Source organism: Pseudophryne corroboree, chromosome 10, assembly GCF_028390025.1.
Source record: "Pseudophryne corroboree isolate aPseCor3 chromosome 10, aPseCor3.hap2, whole genome shotgun sequence".
NCBI classification, from domain to species: Eukaryota; Metazoa; Chordata; class Amphibia; order Anura; family Myobatrachidae; genus Pseudophryne; species Pseudophryne corroboree.
Window position 1 is genome coordinate 151054842 of NC_086453.1, and position 22892 is coordinate 151077733.

The window sequence follows — 22892 nt, forward strand, 5'->3', positions numbered from 1 at the left end:
GTACATACAGTTGTTACTACAGATATTCTTAATCATTTAGTGTAGTCATCCTAAAAAAAATATGACTGATTTCACCTCCATACATTTATTTTTAGATTTTTTGCATTTACAGCCAAACTAAGCTACAAATGAGTTATTTTTAGGAAGTAGATATAATAGCAGGGGTGCCCAGAAACTCCCTAGCTCCCTATAACAGCAGATGTGCTGAGACGGTGCTGCTCTGTTTGTGAATCACCAGAGTCATCTTACTTTGGAAGCATATATATGGAGCCAACACTATAGAAATCCTACGTTTGCCACTGAATAGGTACTGTAGAAACCATAGTAATTATTTTACAATATTAGTAGAGGGTATGTGCAATAGGTGAAGGCTGATGTCAGGCATTGTCCTGTTTCTTCGCTGTGTTGTCAGGTGCATTTCAGATTTTGTTTACTCTCTCCTGCAGGTGGCTGGCTTATATTCTGTTGCTGCTTTTGGATCTGATTATTTGTCTATTCACCTTACTCGGCCTCGCCAAGCAGATCAAGTGGCTTGTTATTGTGTGAGTATACCCCCTTGTGTTTAAAAATGTGCACTACAGTCTGGGAAGCTAAATTAAACAGGAGTGAAGCATGGTCCTAAGGATAATTATGGTATCTGGATGATAGGTCAACAATAGGTCGACCGCTATTGGTCAATATGGACAAAAGGTCAACATTGCAATGGAAAAGGTTGATATGAGTTTTTAAAATTGTTTTTCATTTTTAACTTTTCATACTTTACCATCCACGCGGACTATGATTGGGACTAGTAACCTTGCCCGCATGCAAGGGGACACTGTGCACAAATTGGGGTTCCCGGTCATTTTACAGAGCAAATGACACAAACAGAAAAAGTGTCACCTTTTCATGTGTCCACATTTTTACCATGTCAACCTTTTTCCAATGTCGACCTTGTGCATGTTGACCTTTTGGGGTTGACCTTGACTCTTTTTTCATGTCGACTCAATGATCCCCACCTGATAATTATTCACCATGGAACAATACCCTAAGCACTCTATTTGGTGCTAACCTTTGCATCTAATGATGCTCTCCCAGTCAATGATAGCTCAGCTTACTCAGTAACTGAAGCTCCAACGGTTATTATGTATTCCCTGTGCAACTGCTGTGTGTTAAATAACTTTTCTGCAGTTATGTGGATAAACCAGTTCAGTATAGTATATTGTGATAAAAGGAACCCCACACCTTTGCATAGTAAATAAAATAAAGTCTGTTTTCATGCTGCAAGTCCTGCAATATAGAAATATAATAAAACTGGAACTGGGACTTATTTCTGCGAGTTAGATATAGGGCTCCACATATCTGTTTAGGCCATTTTAGTAATGAAGCTTTACTTTTACAGATGTACAGTATATAGGGGGTCATTCCGAGTTGTTCGCTCATTGCCGATTTTCGCAACGGAGCGATTAAGGCAAAAATGCGCATGCGCATGGTATGCAGCGCACATGCTCTAAGTATTTTAGCACAAAACTTAGTAGATTTACTCACATCCGAACGAAGAATTTCCATTGTTAAAGTGATCGGAGTGTGATTGACAGAAAGTGGGTGTTTCTGTGCGGAAACTGACCGTTTTCTGGGAGTGTGCGGAAAAACGCAGGCGTGCCAGGATAAAACACGGGAGTGTCTGGAGAAACGGGGGAGTGGCTGGCCGAACGCAGGGCGTGTTTGTGACGTCAAAGCAGGAATGAAACGGACTGAGGTGATCGCAGTCTAGGAGTAGGTCTCGAGCTACTCAGAAACTGCTAAGAATTATTTATTCGCAATTCTGCTACTCTTTCGTTCTGCTAAGCTAAGATACACTCCCAGAGGGCGGCGACCTAGCGTGTGCAATGCTGCTAAAAGCAGCTAGCGAGCGAACAACTCGGAATGAGGGCCATAGTTGCTATAAGAAGAAAGCGTGACATATCCACATATACAGTTCCAGGTTAATAATACACATATTACATAACAAATACATTTCAGTTCACTGTACCTTCTGCATAGACTATGCATGTTAGTAAGCAATGCTGGGGTATACCGTGAAGCACTGCAAAATGAACAATTAAGTCACAAATTGATTATTAAATTGGGTCGTTTTTATATAATAACAAGGACATACAAATATATCCCCCATACAAAAATAAGTGACTGTGGTTCATATACTGAAGCAGCCAGATCACCCTGGGGAAACGTGCTGTATGGTTACTTCTGAGTTTGATAAGCAGAATGTTTGTACACATTACTGTACAGTATACGTTTTATCTACTAATCTAACGTGTACAATTCATACTAACTTGTGTAAATCTGGAATTCTACTTATTTAAACTCTTAAACTTTGCAATGTCCTCCCAGATTCACAGAAAAGTAGGCCACCCATCCACATCATGCCCACTGTCCTAGTGAAATGGATAAGGGCAGGGTTTAATGAGTCTAAATGCTCCACCATGACCCACTGACCAAAGTAATGCCACAAATCAGTGGGGTGAGGACATGGCTACCATCCCCCCCTTGAACCTCCTATATCAGGGGCATAAGTATATATATAATCAATCTGCTGTATGTTTTACCATAAATCAACCTGCACCCCCTCCCCCCTTAAAGTCTCATTCCCTCTGCAGCTTCTCCCAGTGTCCCCACTCCCCCACTGCCTCATCTCCCGCCAGTGGCTCCACAACCCCTGCATCATCTCCCCAGTGTCGCTGCTTCCCCCACAGCATCTCCCTACTGTCCCTGCTCCTTCTGCAGCCTCTCCAAGTGCCTCAACCCCTCCCCCCCCCCGCAGCATATCCCTACTGTCCCTGCTTCCTCTGCAGCCTCTCCAAGTGCCTGGCTCCCCCCTTCCCCGCATCATCTCCCTAGAGTCCCCACTTGCTACGCAGCCCCTTCCAGCGCCCGGCGCTCCCCCCCCCCCCCCTGCCCCGCGGAATCTCCCTAGCACCCTTGCTCCCCTCAGCTTCTCCCACTGCCTGCTCCAGTGCTCCCCAAGCAGCATTTTTGGTTCATCGGGGGAGGGGTGGTGTGAGGGGAAAGGCTAACTGTAAAACCTTAAAGCATGCTTACATCAGAGCACTGGCTACTGACTACTGAGGTGTTTGTTTGGGGAAGGTTAGATAAAAAGATGAGATAAACTGCAAAAAAGACCAAGAGCAGTTGTTATGTAGATCAATGATGCATTGTGGAAGCAGTTATGAAGCGCGCTAGCTAAGGGGAGTGCTCCCCTGATCAACACTCTGAAGTAAATACACCCTTAGGGGATTATACATCAATACTGTATGCTAACACCAATGTTACCATTTAATAAATAGGAATAAACAGTATCTCACACATTTTTACCAGAGACGGGACTACAAAAGCACATATAATTAGTCATTTTCAAATAAATAGTGATTTACCATATACCAAGGGCTGACATCGTTCAGAAAAATGTTATAGATGTAAGCATTTTAAAAGTAATAATGTTTTATTAGGCAATGTTGATGCCAGGGTGTAACTTGCTTTCATTCTCTGTGTTGCAGAAAAAAAGCATCTTTTTGTAATCAATGATTTTACATCTGATCTGTGTCTACTGAATACATATAAACATACAACGGCATACTGTACATGCTATCTACTGAATACATATAAACATACAGCGGCATACTGTACATGCTATCTACTGAGGCCCATTTGAAAGAGATTACCACTAGATTATTACATTACACCATTATCAAGATTCCAGGCAGAGAATTAATGCCTCCAGGGTCTACAGAGTCTCTACTGTACTGTCTCACACCTAAAGAGAGATGAGCGCCTGAAATTTTTCGGGTTTTGTGTTTTGGTTTTGGGTTCGGTTCCGCGGCCGTGTTTTGGGTTCGAACGCGTTTTGGCAAAACCTCACCGAATTTTTTTTGTCGGATTCGGGTGTGTTTTGGATTCGGGTGTTTTTTTCAAAAAACACTAAAAAACAGCTTAAATCATAGAATTTGGGGGTCATTTTGATCCCAAAGTATTATTAACCTCAAAAACCATAATTTACACTCATTTTCAGTCTATTCTGAATACCTCACACCTCACAATATTATTTTTAGTCCTAAAATTTGCACCGAGGTCGCTGTGTGAGTAAGATAAGCGACCCTAGTGGCCGACACAAACACCGGGCCCATCTAGGAGTGGCACTGCAGTGTCACGCAGGATGTCCCTTCCAAAAAACCCTCCCCAAACAGCACATGACGCAAAGAAAAAAAGAGGCGCAATGAGGTAGCTGTGTGAGTAAGATTAGCGACCCTAGTGGCCGACACAAACACCGGGCCCATCTAGGAGTGGCACTGCAGTGTCACGCAGGATGTCCCTTCCAAAAAACCCTCCCCAAACAGCACATGACGCAAAGAAAAAAAGAGGCGCAATGAGGTAGCTGTGTGAGTAAGATTAGCGACCCTAGTGGCCGACACAAACACCGGGCCCATCTAGGAGTGGCACTGCAGTGTCACGCAGGATGTCCCTTCCAAAAAACCCTCCCCAAACAGCACATGACGCAAAGAAAAAAAGAGGCGCAATGAGGTAGCTGACTGTGTGAGTAAGATTAGCGACCCTAGTGGCCGACACAAACACCGGGCCCATCTAGGAGTGGCACTGCAGTGTCACGCAGGATGTCCCTTCCAAAAAACCCTCCCCAATCAGCACATGATGCAAAGAAAAAGAAAAGAAAAAAGAGGTGCAAGATGGAATTGTCCTTGGGCCCTCCCACCCACCCTTATGTTGTATAAACAAAACAGGACATGCACACTTTAACCAACCCATCATTTCAGTGACAGGGTCTGCCACACGACTGTGACTGATATGACGGGTTGGTTTGGACCCCCCCCAAAAAAGAAGCAATTAATCTCTCCTTGCACAAACTGGCTCTACAGAGGCAAGATGTCCACCTCATCTTCACCCTCCGATATATCACCGTGTACATCCCCCTCCTCACAGATTATCAATTCGTCCCCACTGGAATCCACCATCTCAGCTCCCTGTGTACTTTGTGGAGGCAATTGCTGCTGGTCAATGTCTCCGCGGAGGAATTGATTATAATTCATTTTAATGAACATCATCTTCTCCACATTTTCTGGATGTAACCTCGTACGCCGATTGCTGACAAGGTGAGCGGCGGCACTAAACACTCTTTCGGAGTACACACTTGTGGGAGGGCAACTTAGGTAGAATAAAGCCAGTTTGTGCAAGGGCCTCCAAATTGCCTCTTTTTCCTGCCAGTATAAGTACGGACTGTGTGACGTGCCTACTTGGATGCGGTCACTCATATAATCCTCCACCATTCTATCAATGTTGAGAGAATCATATGCAGTGACAGTAGACGACATGTCCGTAATCGTTGTCAGGTCCTTCAGTCCGGACCAGATGTCAGCATCAGCAGTCGCTCCAGACTGCCCTGCATCACCGCCAGCGGGTGGGCTCGGAATTCTGAGCCTTTTCCTCGCACCCCCAGTTGCGGGAGAATGTGAAGGAGGAGATGTTGACAGGTCGCGTTCCGCTTGACTTGACAATTTTGTCACCAGCAGGTCTTTCAACCCCAGCAGACTTGTGTCTGCCGGAAAGAGAGATCCAAGGTAGGCTTTAAATCTAGGATCGAGCACGGTGGCCAAAATGTAGTGCTCTGATTTCAACAGATTGACCACCCGTGAATCCTTGTTAAGCGAATTAAGGGCTGCATCCACAAGTCCCACATGCCTAGCGGAATCGCTCCCTTTTAGCTCCTTCTTCAATGCCTCCAGCTTCTTCTGCAAAAGCCTGATGAGGGGAATGACCTGACTCAGGCTGGCAGTGTCTGAACTGACTTCACGTGTGGCAAGTTCAAAGGGCATCAGAACCTTGCACAACGTTGAAATCATTCTCCACTGCACTTGAGACAGGTGCATTCCACCTCCTATATCGTGCTCAATTGTATAGGCTTGAATGGCCTTTTGCTGCTCCTCCAACCTCTGAAGCATGTAGAGGGTTGAATTCCACCTCGTTACCACATCTTGCTTCAGATGATGGCAGGGCAGGTTCAGTAGTTTTTGGTGGTGCTCCAGTCTTCTGTACGTGGTGCCTGTACGCCGAAAGTGTCCCGCAATTCTTCTGGCCACCGACAGCATCTCTTGCACGCCCCTGTCGTTTTTTAAAAAATTCTGCACCACCAAATTCAAGGTATGTGCAAAACATGGGACGTGCTGGAATTTGCCCATATTTAATGCACACACAATATTGCTGGCGTTGTCCGATGCCACAAATCCACAGGAGAGTCCAATTGGGGTAAGCCATTCCGCGATGATCTTCCTCAGTTGCCGTAAGAGGTTTTCAGCTGTGTGCGTATTCTGGAAAGCGGTGATACAAAGCGTAGCCTGCCTAGGAAAGAGTTGGCGTTTGCGAGATGCTGCTACTGGTGCCGCCGCTGCTGTTCTTGCGGCGGGAGTCCATACATCTACCCAGTGGGCTGTCACAGTCATATAGTCCTGACCCTGCCCTGCTCCACTTGTCCACATGTCCGTGGTTAAGTGGACATTGGGTACAACTGCATTTTTTAGGACACTGGTGAGTCTTTTTCTGACGTCCGTGTACATTCTCGGTATCGCCTGCCTAGAGAAGTGGAACCTAGATGGTATTTGGTAACGGGGGCACACTGCCTCAATAAATTGTCTAGTTCCCTGTGAACTAACGGCGGATACCGGACGCACGTCTAACACCAACATAGTTGTCAAGGCCTCAGTTATCCGCTTTGCAGTAGGATGACTGCTGTGATATTTCATCTTCCTCGCAAAGGACTGTTGAACAGTCAATTGCTTACTGGAAGTAGTACAAGTGGGCTTACGACTTCCCCTCTGGGATGACCATCGACTCCCAGCGGCAACAACAGCAGCGCCAGCAGCCGTAGGCGTTACACGCAAGGATGCATCGGAGGAATCCCAGGCAGGAGAGGACTCGTCAGAATTGCCAGTGACATGGCCTGCAGGACTATTGGCATTCCTGGGGAAGGAGGAAATTGACACTGAGGGAGTTGGTGGGGTGGTTTGCGTGAGCTTGGTTACAAGAGGAAGGGATTTACTGGTCAGTGGACTGCTTCCGCTGTCACCCAAAGTTTTTGAACTTGTCACTGACTTATTATGAATGCGCTGCAGGTGACGTATAAGGGAGGATGTTCCGAGGTGGTTAACGTCCTTACCCCTACTTATTACAGCTTGACAAAGGGAACACACGGCTTGACACCTGTTGTCCGCATTTCTGGTGAAATACCTCCACACCGAAGAGCTGATTTTTTTGGTATTTTCACCTGGCATGTCAACGGCCATATTCCTCCCACGGACAACAGGTGTCTCTCCGGGTGCCTGACTTAAACAAACCACCTCACCATCAGAATCCTCCTGGTCAATTTCCTCCCCAGCGCCAGCAACACCCATATCCTCCTCATCCTGGTGTACTTCAACACTGACATCTTCAATCTGACTATCAGGAACTGGACTGCGGGTGCTCCTTCCAGCACTTGCAGGGGGCGTGCAAATGGTGGAAGGCGCATGCTCTTCACGTCCAGTGTTGGGAAGGTCAGGCATCGCAACCGACACAATTGGACTCTCCTTGTGGATTTGGGATTTCGAAGAATGCACAGTTCTTTGCTGTGCTGCTTTTGCCAGCTTGAGTCTTTTCATTTTTCTAGCGAGAGGCTGAGTGCTTCCATCCTCATGTGAAGCTGAACCACTAGCCATGAACATAGGCCAGGGCCTCAGCCGTTCCTTGCCACTCCGTGTGGTAAATGGCATATTGGCAAGTTTACGCTTCTCCTCCGACAATTTTATTTTAGGTTTTGGAGTCCTTTTTTTTCTGATATTTGGTGTTTTGGATTTGACATGCTCTGTACTATGACATTGGGCATCGGCCTTGGCAGACGACGTTGCTGGCATTTCATCGTCTCGGCCATGACTAGTGGCAGCAGCTTCAGCACGAGGTGGAAGTGGATCTTGATCTTTCCCTAATTTTGGAACCTCAACATTTTTGTTCTCCATATTTTAATAGGCACAACTAAAAGGCACCTCAGGTAAACAATGGAGATAGATACTAGTATACAATTATGGACTGCCTGCCGACTGCAGACACAGAGGTAGCCACAGCCGTGAACTACCGTACTGTACTGTGTCTGCAGCTAATATAGACTGGTTGATAAAGAGAAGATGTCTATGTAACTATGTATGTATAAAGAAGACTGAAAAAAATCCACGGTTAGGTGGTATACAATTATGGACGGACTGCCTGCCGAGTGCAGACACAGAGGTAGCCACAGCCGTGAACTACCGTACTGTACTGTGTCTGCAGCTAATATAGACTGGTTGATAAAGAGAAGATGTCTATGTAACTATGTATGTATAAAGAAGAATGAAAAAAAACCACGGTTAGGTGGTATACAATTATGGACGGACTGCCTGCCGAGTGCAGACACAGAGGTAGCCACAGCCGTGAACTACCGTACTGTACTGTGTCTGCAGCTAATATAGACTGGTTGATAAAGAGAAGATGTCTATGTAACTATGTATGTATAAAGAAGAATGAAAAAAATCCACGGTTAGGTGGTATTACAATTATGGACGGACTGCCTGCCGAGTGCAGAGACACAGAGGTAGCCACAGCCGTGAACTACCGTACTGTGTCTGCTGCGACTGGATGATAAATGATATAAAAAATATATATATATCACTACTGCAGCCGGACAGGTATATATTATATATTATATAATGACGGACCTGCTGGACACTGTCTGTCAGCAGAATGAGTTTTATTTTTATAGAATAAAAAAAAAAAAAAACACACAAGTGAAGTCACACGACGAGTGTTTAACTTTTTCAGGCAATCACAATATAAGTATACTACTAACTATACTGGTGGTCAGTGTGGTCAGGTCACTGGTCAGTCACACTGGCAGTGGCACTCCTGCAGCAAAAGTGTGCACTGTTTAATTTTAATATAATATGTACTCCTGGCTCCTGCTATAACCTATAACTGGCACTGCAGTAGTGCTCCCCAGTCTCCCCCACAATTATAAGCTGTGTGAGCTGAGCAGTCAGACAGATATATAATATATATAGATGATGCAGCACACTGGCCTGAGCCTGAGCAGTGCACACAGATATGGTATGTGACTGACTGAGTCACTGTGTGTATCGCTTTTTTCAGGCAGAGAACGGATATATTAAATAAACTGCACTGTGTGTCTGGTGGTCACTCACTATATAATATATTATGTACTCCTGGCTCCTGCTATAACCTATAACTGGCACTGCAGTAGTGCTCCCCAGTCTCCCCCACAATTATAAGCTGTGTGAGCTGAGCAGTCAGACAGATATATATAATATTATATATAGATAATAGATGATGCAGCACACTGGCCTGAGCCTGAGCAGTGCACACAGATATGGTATGTGACTGACTGAGTCACTGTGTGTATCGCTTTTTTCAGGCAGAGAACGGATATATTAAATAAACTGCACTGTGTGTCTGGTGGTCACTCACTATATAATATATTATGTACTCCTGGCTCCTGCTATAACCTATAACTGGCACTGCAGTAGTGCTCCCCAGTCTCCCCCACAATTATAAGCTGTGTGAGCTGAGCAGTCAGACAGATATATATAATATTATATATAGATAATAGATGATGCAGCACACTGGCCTGAGCCTGAGCAGTGCACACAGATATGGTATGTGACTGACTGAGTCACTGTGTGTATCGCTTTTTTCAGGCAGAGAACGGATATATTAAATAAACTGCACTGTGTGTCTGGTGGTCACTCACTATATAATATATTATGTACTCCTGGCTCCTGCTATAACCTATAACTGGCACTGCAGTAGTGCTCCCCAGTCTCCCCCACAATTATAAGCTGTGTGAGCTGAGCAGTCAGACAGATATATATAATATTATATATAGATAATAGATGATGCAGCACACTGGCCTGAGCCTGAGCAGTGCACACAGATATGGTATGTGACTGAGTCACTGTGTGCTGTGTATCGCTTTTTTCAGGCAGAGAACGGATTATAAAGTAAACTGCACTGTCCTCACTAGTAAACTCTCTCCACTCAGTCTCTACACTTCTACAGTAACAGTACTCCTCCTAGTCAGCTCCAGTAAATCTCTCTCAGTCTCTTATAATCTAAATGGAGAGGACGCCAGCCACGTCCTCTCCCTATCAATCTCAATGCACGTGTGAAAATGGCGGCGACGCGCGGCTCCTTATATAGAATCCGAGTCTCGCGATAGAATCCGAGCCTCGCGAGAATCCGACAGCGTCATGATGACGTTCGGGCGCGCTCGGGTTAACCGAGCAAGGCGGGAAGATCCGAGTCTGCTCGGACCCGTGAAAAAAACCATGAAGTTCTGGCGGGTTCGGATTCAGAGAAACCGAACCCGCTCATCTCTACTAAAGACAAGAACACTATTCATATTTAATGTCTGTATTGTCATAAAGCTAATTAGGTTGTTGAAAAATAGGGTTTATTAATTACAAAGTGAATGATATGGTTATTCAATCACTATGTAAATACGGTTCTTTGAAAAATCGGGCATGGGATTATTCATATAAAGCTATCTGCTTTTGACCAACAATACAGAATTTGTATGGTGGCTGATTTGGTAACACTTTGATCTATTGTGAAACATTATTCAATATAAAGGCATATAACCAAACATCAATTTAGGATTAATACTTCCACAGCTGATGGATAGCTTGCTTAGACATTCTCTACACATGTATTCTATGGAAACATATAATAACAGTTTATTAGACCAGGATTTAAGTAGACATGTGATCTACACACATCACATTCTCTATCATGTTCCAAGACCTAATCCACATTAAACTGACCATCTGCCCTGGGATACAGAAACAAATCTACTCTATGATTTACAATGAATCTATTTTCTGCATTACCTATCTGCATCTCTATTACATAGGATACTTTATCTACAGTCCCATCAGTCATATGATATATATATATATATATATATATATATATATATAAACAGTCCATGTGAGCCACACTTACGTTATTCAAACTTCATGCTGGGGTGCATACCGATGAAAAACAACCCATAGGTTATAATTCCAATATATCCATAGCAAATGGGAGCACTCACCAGACTTCTTTAAAAGTAGATCCTTTTTTTCAGTGCATAAGATAAGAAGTTACATCGACGTTTCGGTCCTTTATAGGACCTTTGTCAAGATACTGACACAGTGCAGTGAACAGACATTTATACCCACATATGTTCCCACCCACCAATTAAGTCGGGAACACCCACAAATGTCAGACAGTATTCATGCATAAGTTTCTCACTTAACTGAACAAAATTAGACATAGCAGGATATAAAATATATTCACAGTAATACAAACAAGTCCCCTGGTCTATGGGAGCTGGCTTCAGAGAGTTGTAAATATAATGAGGCGGCGTGCGTTCCAACAACAGCACTACTTCCGGTGCGTGAACCGCATATCCGGTCACGCGTTACGGAAGTATTCAGCAGTCAGATAACAATCAACATGGCATAAGGAGGTAACATGCGTCTCAACATACACGTCACTTCCTGCCCGTGAACCGCATATCCGGTCACGTGTCACGGAAGTATCGTGGAAACATAAAGATAAACAAGATAATGATCGGAGACGAGAATCAAAGGTTTAAGCACTACTACATGGTATTTGAGCTGGAACAATATCATCCTACAATCAGCGCTAATTATCATTAGAGGATCAAGTGAATAAATCACTAACTAGAATAAACATATTGTATAAAGCATGTGTCACATCATTTCCGGTTAGAGAATAAACCAATAACAGATGAATATATAATAATGCAACAAATGTAACGTAGATATTGTAACATGCCTACACCATGTAGCATTTTCAAGCACTTGATAGTAATAGATCCTAAAGGTAAAAGAGCTTTAATAGATCAAAAGCCAGAAAGTGGCGTGTCAAATACTTCCCGTTGATATCTGTCCACATAAATATAACGATTTCTACTGTATGTCAGAATACTATAACCTCACTCATTGCCTATGAACATCCATAGACTCCCAATGGTTAAATAAATCACCAAAGCCCACCATTGAAACCACTATTTTAAGTCAAGTTGGTATAATAACGGACCCCATAATGTCACAGATCAAGATGAGATAGTCCATAATTTTAGGATCTATTACTATCAAGTGCTTGAAAATGCTACATGGTGTAGGCATGTTACAATATCTACGTAACATTTGTTGCATTATTACATATTCATCCGTTATTGGTTTATTCTCTAACCGGAAATGACGTGACACATGCTTTATACAATGTTTATTCTAGTTAGTGATTTATTCACTTGATCCTCTAATGATAATTAGCGCTGATTGTAGGATGATATTGTTCCAGCCCAAACACCGTGTAGTAGTGCTTAAACCTTTGATTCTCGTCTCCGATCATTATCTTGTTTATTTTTTTGTTTCCACGATACTTCCGTGACACGTGACCGGATATGCGGTTCACGGGCAGAAAGTGACGTGTATGTTGAGACGCATGTTACCTCCTTATGCCATGTTGATTGTTATCTGACTGTAGAATACTTCCGTAATGCGTGACCGGATATGCGGTTCACGCACCAGAAGTAGTGCTGTTGTTGGAACGCACACCGCCTCGTTATATTTACAACTCTCTGAAGCCAGCTCCCATAGACCAGGGGACTTGTTTGTATTACTGTGAATATATTTTATATCCTGCTATGTCTAATTTTGTTCAGTTAAGTGAGAAACTTATGCATGAATACTGTCTGACATTTGTGGGTGTTCCCGACTTAATTGGTGGGTGGGAACATATGTGGGTATAAATGTCTGTTCACTGCACTGTGTTAGTATCTTGACAAAGGTCCTATAAAGGACCGAAACGTTGATGTAACTTCTTATCTTATGTGTTGAAATAAAGGATCTACTTTTAAAGAAGTCTGGGGAGTGCTCCCATTTTCTATGGAAATATATATACAGGTTGAGTATCCCATATCCAAATATTCCGAAATACGGAATATTCCGAAATACGGACTTTTTTGAGTGAGAGTGAGATAGTGAAACCTTTGTTTTCTGATGGCTCAATGTACACAAACTTTGTTTAATACACAAAGTTATTAATAACACTGTATTAAATGACCTTCAGGCTGTGTATATAAGATGTATATGAAACAAATGAATTGTGTGAATGTAGACACACTTTGTTTAATGCAAAAAGTTATAAAAAATATTGGCTAAAATTACCTTTAGGCTATGTGTATAAGGTGTATATGTAACATAAATGCATTCTGTGCTTAGACTTGGGTCCCATCACCATGATATCTCATTATGGTATTCAATTATTCCAATATACGGAAAAATCCCATATCCAAAATACCTCTGGTCCCAAGCATTTTGGATAAGGGATACTCAACCTGTGTGTATATATATATATATATATATATATATTATATCGAAAATCTTCTCTGCTGCTGTATCCATGCTATGTTCTCGATTGATTAGTCAGCTAAATGAGACTGAATACAATATCACTCAGTGGGGTCATTGAGGGGAAGTCTTCTAGGGAGACATACTGTAGATAAAATCTAAGAATAAACTCTATAGAGGACCTTTGTTAATACATTGAATGGGACTGACTATAATTTAAGAGATTCATATATTTTACACATATTTGGGCAATATAATTTTCCTTTTTGCCAAACTGATGCAAAAATAATATATAGGGGTATAGTGCATTAATGTCATGCAATGCCTAGCTTTCTGTGAGTTGATTACAGAATTGGTGCTCAAACGTAGCCCCAGGGAACCATAAAGCAAGCCAGGATTTATGGATCGCTTTACTGAAACACAAGCAGATCAATCACCATGACTGCATTTAATTATCTCAAGTATGGATGTCTTGAAGTTCTGACAGTCCCTGAGGGCTGACTTGATAACTATTCATATAGACAATCTCTTCCCCACATTTAGATGACATGGCCAATTCTAGGAAACCCAGTACAATTATTTTAAAGCTCAAGGGACAGATAAAACGTATTGGAGACATACTTGACCTGATGCAGAGTTGACTGTCTACCTGTTTGCTGAGCCTGTCTTGTTTGTTTTCATGTTGCACATTCTATGGAACCAGGCGTATGCATTTCACATGCATCTTTGCTTAGGACTGAAAGTGCGCCACTGGGCTGTAAGAGGCAACGTTCAGTGAGGGAGTATCAATGCATCTATGCGCCATGTAAAACTGGACATAGTTATATTTGTGCCTATGTAAAGGCATATAGGGCGGGATAGGGATGTAATAGGGTCCGAGTTTTTTATGCGGGACAAACTCGCAACTTCTCACACATTAAACGGCGCTAGATCGTCCCACAACTCGCACAGTGTAATAGCCTGCGAGTATATAAGCTCGAGGCTATTACAATGTGCGATGTAGACCAAGTTTTTTTTTTCTAGTAAACTTGCACCTTGTAATGCAAGTTCATTACAAGGTGCAAGCTTTGACAGAAGCATGCACAGATCAATGGGATCTCCAACCCTGGCAAACTCGGACCCTATGCCTCATGGTGTTGTGTGTTAACATATTGTGTTGTCATTGAGAGTAATAACATGATGCTTTTGATACACTGAAAGATTGCTGTTTATTTTTAATGAATAAATGTGTTTCTAGCACTGCAGAGATAATGTCACAACAGTCTAATTATAATTGATAACATTAATACTTATAAACTGTAACTACACACAATAACACTGTTCATGTAGAATTGAGGTCATCCTATTCCTTTTTGTATCTCTACAGAATGACCGTGGTGAGCTTCTTTGTGCTATTACTCAGCTGGGGATCCATGGGACTGGAAATGGCCACAGCTGTGGTAGGTTGATCCCTTTTAAGTGTTAATCTTTAACGATTAAGAGGCTTATTTATGAAGCAGTGATAACCTCTTTTTTGCCAAAGAATAGGGTTATTACTGCTTACTCCAATTTAACAAGAGGTCTACGGCAAAGAAATCACTATTTTAACCTGTAGTCTCTCAGAGTTAAAGGTCTGGTGTGTGGACTGTGAAGTAGCTCAATTTAGTAAGCAATGAAAGCTATGAGATAGCATTACCCTATACCTATCCATGGGGACCTATGAAGCCAGACAGACTCTGTAAGATCCCCTCCAGGTCATATCACAATGCTGTTGAAGCTAACGGTGCATACACACGGTGAGATATTGACTAAGTGCCGATTTTGACTTTGCAATTTCCCTTGAACTCCCCAGAGCCCAGAACCACCGATATTGACTACAGTATCTGTACTTGCGATTTTGACTATGTGTAATTTTGACTATATGCAATTTTGACTATACTAGAAACTAGATTGTACGCAATATAGTAAAAATTGCCTTGCCTGCACAGTCTATTTTTTCTTGCGATACCGACCCCACGGGAGCGCGCATCGGTATCGCAGGCTGTGTACGCACGGTGCGATATGTGCTAACTTTTCTTAGGATTTCGACTATATAATCAAAATCATAATCACATATCGCACCATGTGTATGCACCTTTACACTGCTGGCGAGGGAGAGAAAACATTTGCATAGAAGTGGGGTTGCCACTGGGGCTCCAAGATGATCACAGGTTAATAAATCACACCTAAACTGTGTTCCGTATTGCTGTGACATCCACTAAAACAAGAAAATATTTTAATTCTGTCACTGATATTATTTAAAAAAAGTACACAAATATTTTGTTACTAGTGGAAACCTGTCAAAATCGTTTTTTTTTTTTAATAAGAATAAACTCATATCAAGCAACAAATGTAAACTTACTCGCCAACACTTCTCTCACAGACTTGACATGGGAACTTTGCTGCTCCGTAACACCCGATACGTTGCCTCAATCTCATTTTTCCTTCTACTGACACATCTACATGATAGGACCTTTATTTTGATACCTCAACCATATTTTTACGTTCAACTATTCTCTCAAAATAGGCCTCACAGTAAAATACCTTATAGAATGAATATATACAGTAGATTTGTCATAGTCCCTTATACGCCTGCAACCACTGGTGGCTCAGGGGCTCTCAGAAAATTCACATGTGGCCATTATGCCCAAAAGTAACTTACTGTTTTTATTTCCAATAATCCATGACACAAAACACTAGTTTTAGTGTAACACAGCTATACCATGTATATGTACTGTACCTAGTGGTCTTCCCCTGTTGGGAGCTGTACTGACCGGAGTGTGTATATTGTGAAAGTGCAGTCATTTGCTTGCTTAACAGGGAAGCATTTGCAGATGTACTCAGGAATGTCTTTACGTTATGTACAATATATCAGTTCAAGAATCTCGCAGGGCACAGCGACAATCCTGCTCCGGTCTGCGCTGTTGAAGGGCTGCTGTCTTTAAGATCCAACATTATGAACAGATGAAGTCTGACTGTCCCTGGAGAGGGGTAGGGAGTATAGTCTCTCATTTGCCGGACTCCAACACTATGCTCAGCTAGAGTCTACAATATTATACATTAATGCTAGAACATAACACAATCATTGGTCAAAGTCACAGTGGAAAATTTCTTCACTTCACAGTTGTTCCCACCATAAGATTTTTTTTACATCAATGTTGACTTTATAACATGTCATTAAGAATCTTTATTTCCAGACTCCAAGCAGCTAATGCCTGGTGGACAACCCCAAACTAAGGATATATGTCTAATCCTCAGTTTTCTATGAATCAATTGTCAGCAACTGTGCTGTGTCTTTCATTTGTTCTCTGCTGGAGGGTCCTCATGCCTGAATGCTATTTTCTGTCCTGTCCGTATGCCCATCCAGCCCTGTGAATCGAGATAATTTAATTGGTCTATTTTATGTACTGGATCAGTGGTCCCCCCTCCTCTCACCCACAGTTGCATCTGTCAGCCTTAATTAAGCTCCAAAACGAGGTATTTATACAGTTCTGCTGAACCTGAATCACATTGTACAATTCACCGACACCTCCTTCCTCTCCCCGAAGACATGGTTAACTCTCTACGGGTCTGAAGTTCAAGTTCATTACTATTATGGGGATGGGAAAATTAAGGTGTTTTCAGTCAATGCAAACTGAACTGTGAAAGTGTTCGTCTGCTCAGTCAATTGGGAAAACAGCGGGATAGGATTTTCACCAGCATGCAAAGAGCAAAAAGCTATGGATGTTAGAATAGCCTAGTCACTTCTCATTCTTTGAGCCTTGATGCCCTTCCTCTCACCATATTTGCAATACCTACATACTGTAGAGATGTATTTGCATAGTTTTCTAAATGGGCACACACTTTAAGTGTATGATATGTGTAACCAGCCCAAAGAAAAGTCTTGGGGGTAAATTTACTAAGCAAGAGTTGCTTCTCTGTGTGTTTAAGCACTTACATTTAAAATGGCAATACTATTCAAAACAAATCATACCTTACATAACATAGTATCTAAGGTTGAAAAAAGACAATTGTCCATCGAGTTCAACCTATTTGTGGTCTCCTATGCACGATTATTTTGTATAAAATTTTGACTGAAGTTGATGACTGCCGTTACGTTTTACCCCTCTTTTTTATAATAACCATAGTGCGTGACTATGCCCCGTAACCCTGGATATCCTTATCCATTAGGAATTTATCTAACCCATTCTTAAAGGTGTTGACTGAGTCGGCCATTACAACTCCCTCAGGCAGGGAATTCCAAACACGTATCGTCCTTGCCGTAAAAAAGCCTTTACGCCGTATTGTGCTGAATCTCCTCTCCTCTAACCTAAGCGAGTGTCCACGAGTTCTCTGTGTTGATCTAACCAAAAACAGGTCCTGAGCAAGATCTTAATATTGTCCCCTTATATATTTGTAAATGTTGATCATGTCCCCTCTTAATCTCCTCTTTTCCAGTGTAAACATGCCTAGTCTTGCAAGCCTGTCCTCGTATTCCAGCATCTCCATACCCTTAATTAGTTTGGTCGCCTGCCTTTGAACCTTTTCTAGCTCCAGGATATCCTTTTTGTAGTAAGGTGCCCAGAATTGTACACAGTATTCAAGGTGTGGCCTCACAAGTGATTTATATAACGGGAGTATAATACTCTCGTCCCTAGCATCAATTCCCCGTTTTATGCATGCTAATATCTTATTAGCCTTCTTTGCTGCAGTCCTACTTTGGGTACTACTGCTTAGTTTGCTATCTATGAGGACACCTAAGTTCTTTTCCAGTATAGAATCCCCTAATTTTACCCCATTTAGTAGGTAGGTGTTATTTTTGTTCTTGTTACCACAGTGCATTACCTTACACTTGTCTGTACTGAAGCGCATTCTCCATTTCGCTGACCAAGCTTCTAATTTAACTAAGTCGTTCTGAAGCGATACAGCACCCCCCTCCGCATTTATAACTTTACACAATTTGGTATCAACTGCAAAAAATTTACACCATGCTCTCTAGACCTTCTGTTGGGTCGTTAATGAAAATATTGAACAATAGCGGTCCTAATACTGAGCCTTGCGGCACACCACTTAGCACTTTAGTCCAAGTTGAAAAAGATCCATTAACCACAACGCGCTGCTCCCTATTATCTAACCAGTTTTTGACCCAAGTGCATATTGTGCTTCCTAGTCCTAATTCTTGTAGCTTGTAGATAAGTCTCATGTGTGGTACAGTGTCGAATGCTTTGACAAAATCTAAAAAGATTACATCCACCTCTTTACCCTGATCTAGGTTTGCGCTTACTGTTTCATAAAAGCCAAGTAAATTGGTTTGACAGGATCTGTCCTTCATAAACCCATGTTGATTCCTTTTAATGACCTTATTGACTTCAAGGAACTTCTGAATACTATCTCTTAGAGTACCTTCCAATACTTTCCCCACTATAGATGTAAGACTAACTGGTCTATGGGGGTAATTCCAAGTTGATCGCAGCAGGTTTTTTGTTAGCAATTGGGCAAAACCATGTGCACTGCAGGGGAGGCAGATATAACATGTGCAGAGAGAGTTAGATTTGGGTGGGGTGTGTTCAATCTGCAATCTAATTTGCAGTGTAAAAATAAAGCAGCCAGTATTTACCCTGCACAGAAACAAAATAACCCACCCAAATCTAACTCTTTCTGCACATGTTATATCTGCCTCCACTGCAGTGCACATGGGCCCTCATTCCGAGTTGATCGGTCGCAAGGCGAATTTAGCAGAGTTACACACGCTAAGCCGCCGCCTACTGGGAGTGAATCTTAGCTTCTTAAAATTGCGACCGATGTATTCGCAATATTGCGATTACTAACTACTTAGCAGTTTCAGAGTAGCTCCAGACTTACTCTGCCTGTGCGATCAGTTCAGTGCTTGTCGTTCCTGGTTGACGTCACAAACACACCCAGCGTTCGCCCAGGCACTCCCACCGTTTCTCCGGCCACTCCTGCGTTTTTTCCGGAAACGGTAGCGTTTTCAGCCACACGCCCCTGAAACGCCGTGTTTCCGCCCAGTAACACCCATTTCCTGTCAATCACATTACGATCGCCGGAGCGAAGAAAAAGCCGTGAGTAAAAATACTTTCTTCATAGTAAAGTTACTTGGCGCAGTCGCAGTGCGAACTTTGCGCATGCGTACTAAGCGGATTTTCACTGCGATGCGATGAAAAAGAACGAGCGAACAACTCGGAATGAGGGCCATGGTTTTGCCCAATTGCTAAAAAGAATCCTGCTGCGATCAACTTGGAATTACCCCCTATATACCTGGTTCAGCTTTACTTCCCTTTTTGAAAATAGGCACTACTTCCGCTATACGCCAGTCTTTGGGAACCATACCTGATATTACTGAATCCTTAAAGATCAAAAATAGCGGTTTTGCAAGTTCAGAGTGAAGCTCCATTAGAACCCTTGGGTGAATACCATCGGGACGTGGTGACTTATTAATCTTTAAATGTTTTAATCGGTCACAGACTACTTCCTTGCTTAAATAAGTACCTATCAGTGGGATATTCTCATTATTGAGATTATGTGTTAGTCCCTGAATTGGGTCCTCTCTAGGAAATACTGTTGAAAAAAACTCATTTAGTGTGTCCGCTATGTCATTATCATTTTTGCTTAAGACTCCCAACTTGTCTTTTAAAGGGCCTATACTCTCCTTCTTTAATCTCTTGCTATTAATGTATTTAAAGAATTTTTTGGGATTCGCTTTGCTTTCCTTTGCTACTAGTTTTTCCTTTTTGCTAATTTTGTTACATTCCTTATAGTGCTGAAATGACTCTGCTTCCCCGTCAGATTTTATTTTTTAAATGCTCTCCTTTTCTTGCCCATAAGTTCCTTTATCTTTTTGTTAAGCCACATCGGTTTATGATTTTTATTCCTTTTTTTGCTCCTCGTAGGAATAAATCTGAGTGTATTTTTAGCTAGCTGGAATTTTAGTACCTCCCATTTCTTCGTAGCATTTTTTCCTAAAAACAAACCTTCCCATTCAATATCACTGATATTATATATAATATAACCTTGTTATCCTTTGAATAGTATTACCATTTAAATTTCCTAATTAAACAAACTGAGAAGTGACAGCTTCTTTAGTAAATTTAGCCTTAGGCCTTGTGCAACTTTGGGCTTGTTGGACATACATTTTTTATCACTAATGAATTTTCTCAAGTATAATAGGATAGTGATGAAATAACATTAGTTGTAATTTAGTGATACCTGCCAAATATGTTGACAGTTACAGTATGAGAGCACGTAGACTTCACATTATATATATTGTGAGGAAATCAGGATTGGGGTGCCCTCTCCTGGGGTAGATGTGCACCTCCAAACACACAGCAGCCAGGAAAACAGCGCACCAGTCCCAAGTTTTTTGTGCAGTCTAGCCGTGGCTGGTTTTATTGTGCAGTGCAAAAACAAAATATAAAATAAATCCTAGACATCTGGGCACTAACTTAATATCACAGATTCCCTCACTCAAAGTGGTAGAACCTAATGCTCAGAGCCGGCCCTAACCAATATGATGCCCTAGGCAAAATTTTGGCTGGTGCCCCCTAGCACCACTGCTGGTTCCGCCTCTGACCTTGCACCTCTTTTCCACCACCATCACCCTTCACCCATAGCAGGCCTTATTTTAGTGTTTGTACCCCCTATATTTTAAATAGGAACAGTTCGCACATTTGGCACACAGCCCAAAAAGGGGTGTGTTTTTGCTGGCAAGGGGCATGGCCACACAATAGTAACCCCAATTCCAATTACGCCACACAGTACTGCACTTTATTCACATTTGATCATGCGATAGTGTCCATAATTCATATTACATCCCACAGTAGTATCACTTTACCTTATAAACATTACTCCTCACAGTAGAGCCCCTTATTCACATTACATCACACTGAATTGCTCCTTATTCACATTACACCACACCCTATTGCTCTTTATTCATATTAGACGACACCATAGTGCCCTTTCTATATGCAACGCCACATAGTAGAGCACCTTATACACATAATGCCACACAGTAATGCATTTATACACATAATTCCACACAGTAATGCCCCTTACACATTATTAATGTCCTTATAAACATAATGCACCTTACACATTATGACAACCTTTATTAATTCTCTTTTACATATAATATCCCTTACATATATGCTGCACATTATTAATTCCCTTATACACATAATGACACACACAGTGCCCCCTACACATTTGCTGCACATTATTAGTGCCCCTATACACATAATGACACACATACAGTAGTACCTGGTTACACATATGCCGCACATTATTAATTCCCTTATACACATAATGACACACACAGTGCCCCCTACACATTTGCTGCACATTATTAGTGCCCCTATACACATAATGACACACATACAGTAGTACCCTGTTACACATATGCCGCACATTATTAATGCCCTTATACACATAATGACACACATAGTGCCCCTTACACATATGTTGCACATTATTAATGCATTTTTACATGACACACATAATGCTCCTTACACATATTCTGAACACTACTGCACAACCAACCCACCCGCACACAGCACTCACACTGCCACTAACACTGTGACCTCTGCCTCTGCTTGGATACAGATGTGTCCTCATAAATCTTGCCTCAATGCTAACGTCAGGCACCTTTTTTTATGAAAATGCATCTTATTTGCATTGCTATGTGGCTAGGATGCACAAGCAACTTCTGGATTAAAATGATATGCAGCATGCCTATATACTGTGTGAGACTGTGGCTGTATCTGCATAAGGGGTGGTCTTCAGTATGCCAAATGTCGGGATTCCGGCGCACAGTATACCGGCGCCGGGATCCCGACACCCGGCATACCGACAGCTATTCTCCCTCGTGGGGGTCCACGACCCCCCTGGAGGGAGAATAAAATAGCGCGCATGCGTCACCGTGCCCGCAGAGTGGCGAGCGCAGCGAGCCCGCAAGGGGCTCCTTTGCGCTTGCCACACTGTCGGTATGCCGGCGGTCGGGCTCCCGGCGCCGGTATGCTGGTCGCCGGGAGCCCGGCCGCCGGCATACCATACTACACCCCTGCATAAGAAATGTTACACAGAGAATATAGGCATGCCGCATATCATTTTAATCAGCAGAAGCTGCTGATGCCCCTAGGTACATCAAATGTCCTAGGCAATTGCCTAGTTTGCCTATACATATGGCCGGCTCTGCTAATGCTCCTATTACAAACACAGGTGTATGCACAGTGCTTACAGTCAGTAAATCACAGTGTCTCATAACAGTCCTACTGCCTGTTTTCCAGGTAGTGAGACACTGAGACAAGCCCTGACACATCTTATATCAGCATCTTATATCACACATGCACTAATTAGCCTGCTCTCAGACTGAAGGCCTAAACACCGAAATGGACTTTA

The 22892-nt window shown here is 42.4% G+C and overlaps 1 protein-coding gene across 2 annotated transcripts in view; it reads left to right on the plus strand.

Moving 5' to 3' along the window:
• The window catches only part of TTYH1 (tweety family member 1), a 476474-nt gene that overhangs the window by 365690 nt on the left and 87892 nt on the right, over nucleotides 1-22892 (plus strand). For both annotated transcript variants that reach the window (XM_063942879.1, XM_063942880.1), the window contains exons 5-6: nucleotides 447-542; nucleotides 14851-14923. In XM_063942879.1, the coding sequence (XP_063798949.1) occupies nucleotides 447-542; nucleotides 14851-14923 (169 nt within the window). The remainder of the gene's footprint in view (nucleotides 1-446; nucleotides 543-14850; nucleotides 14924-22892) is intronic.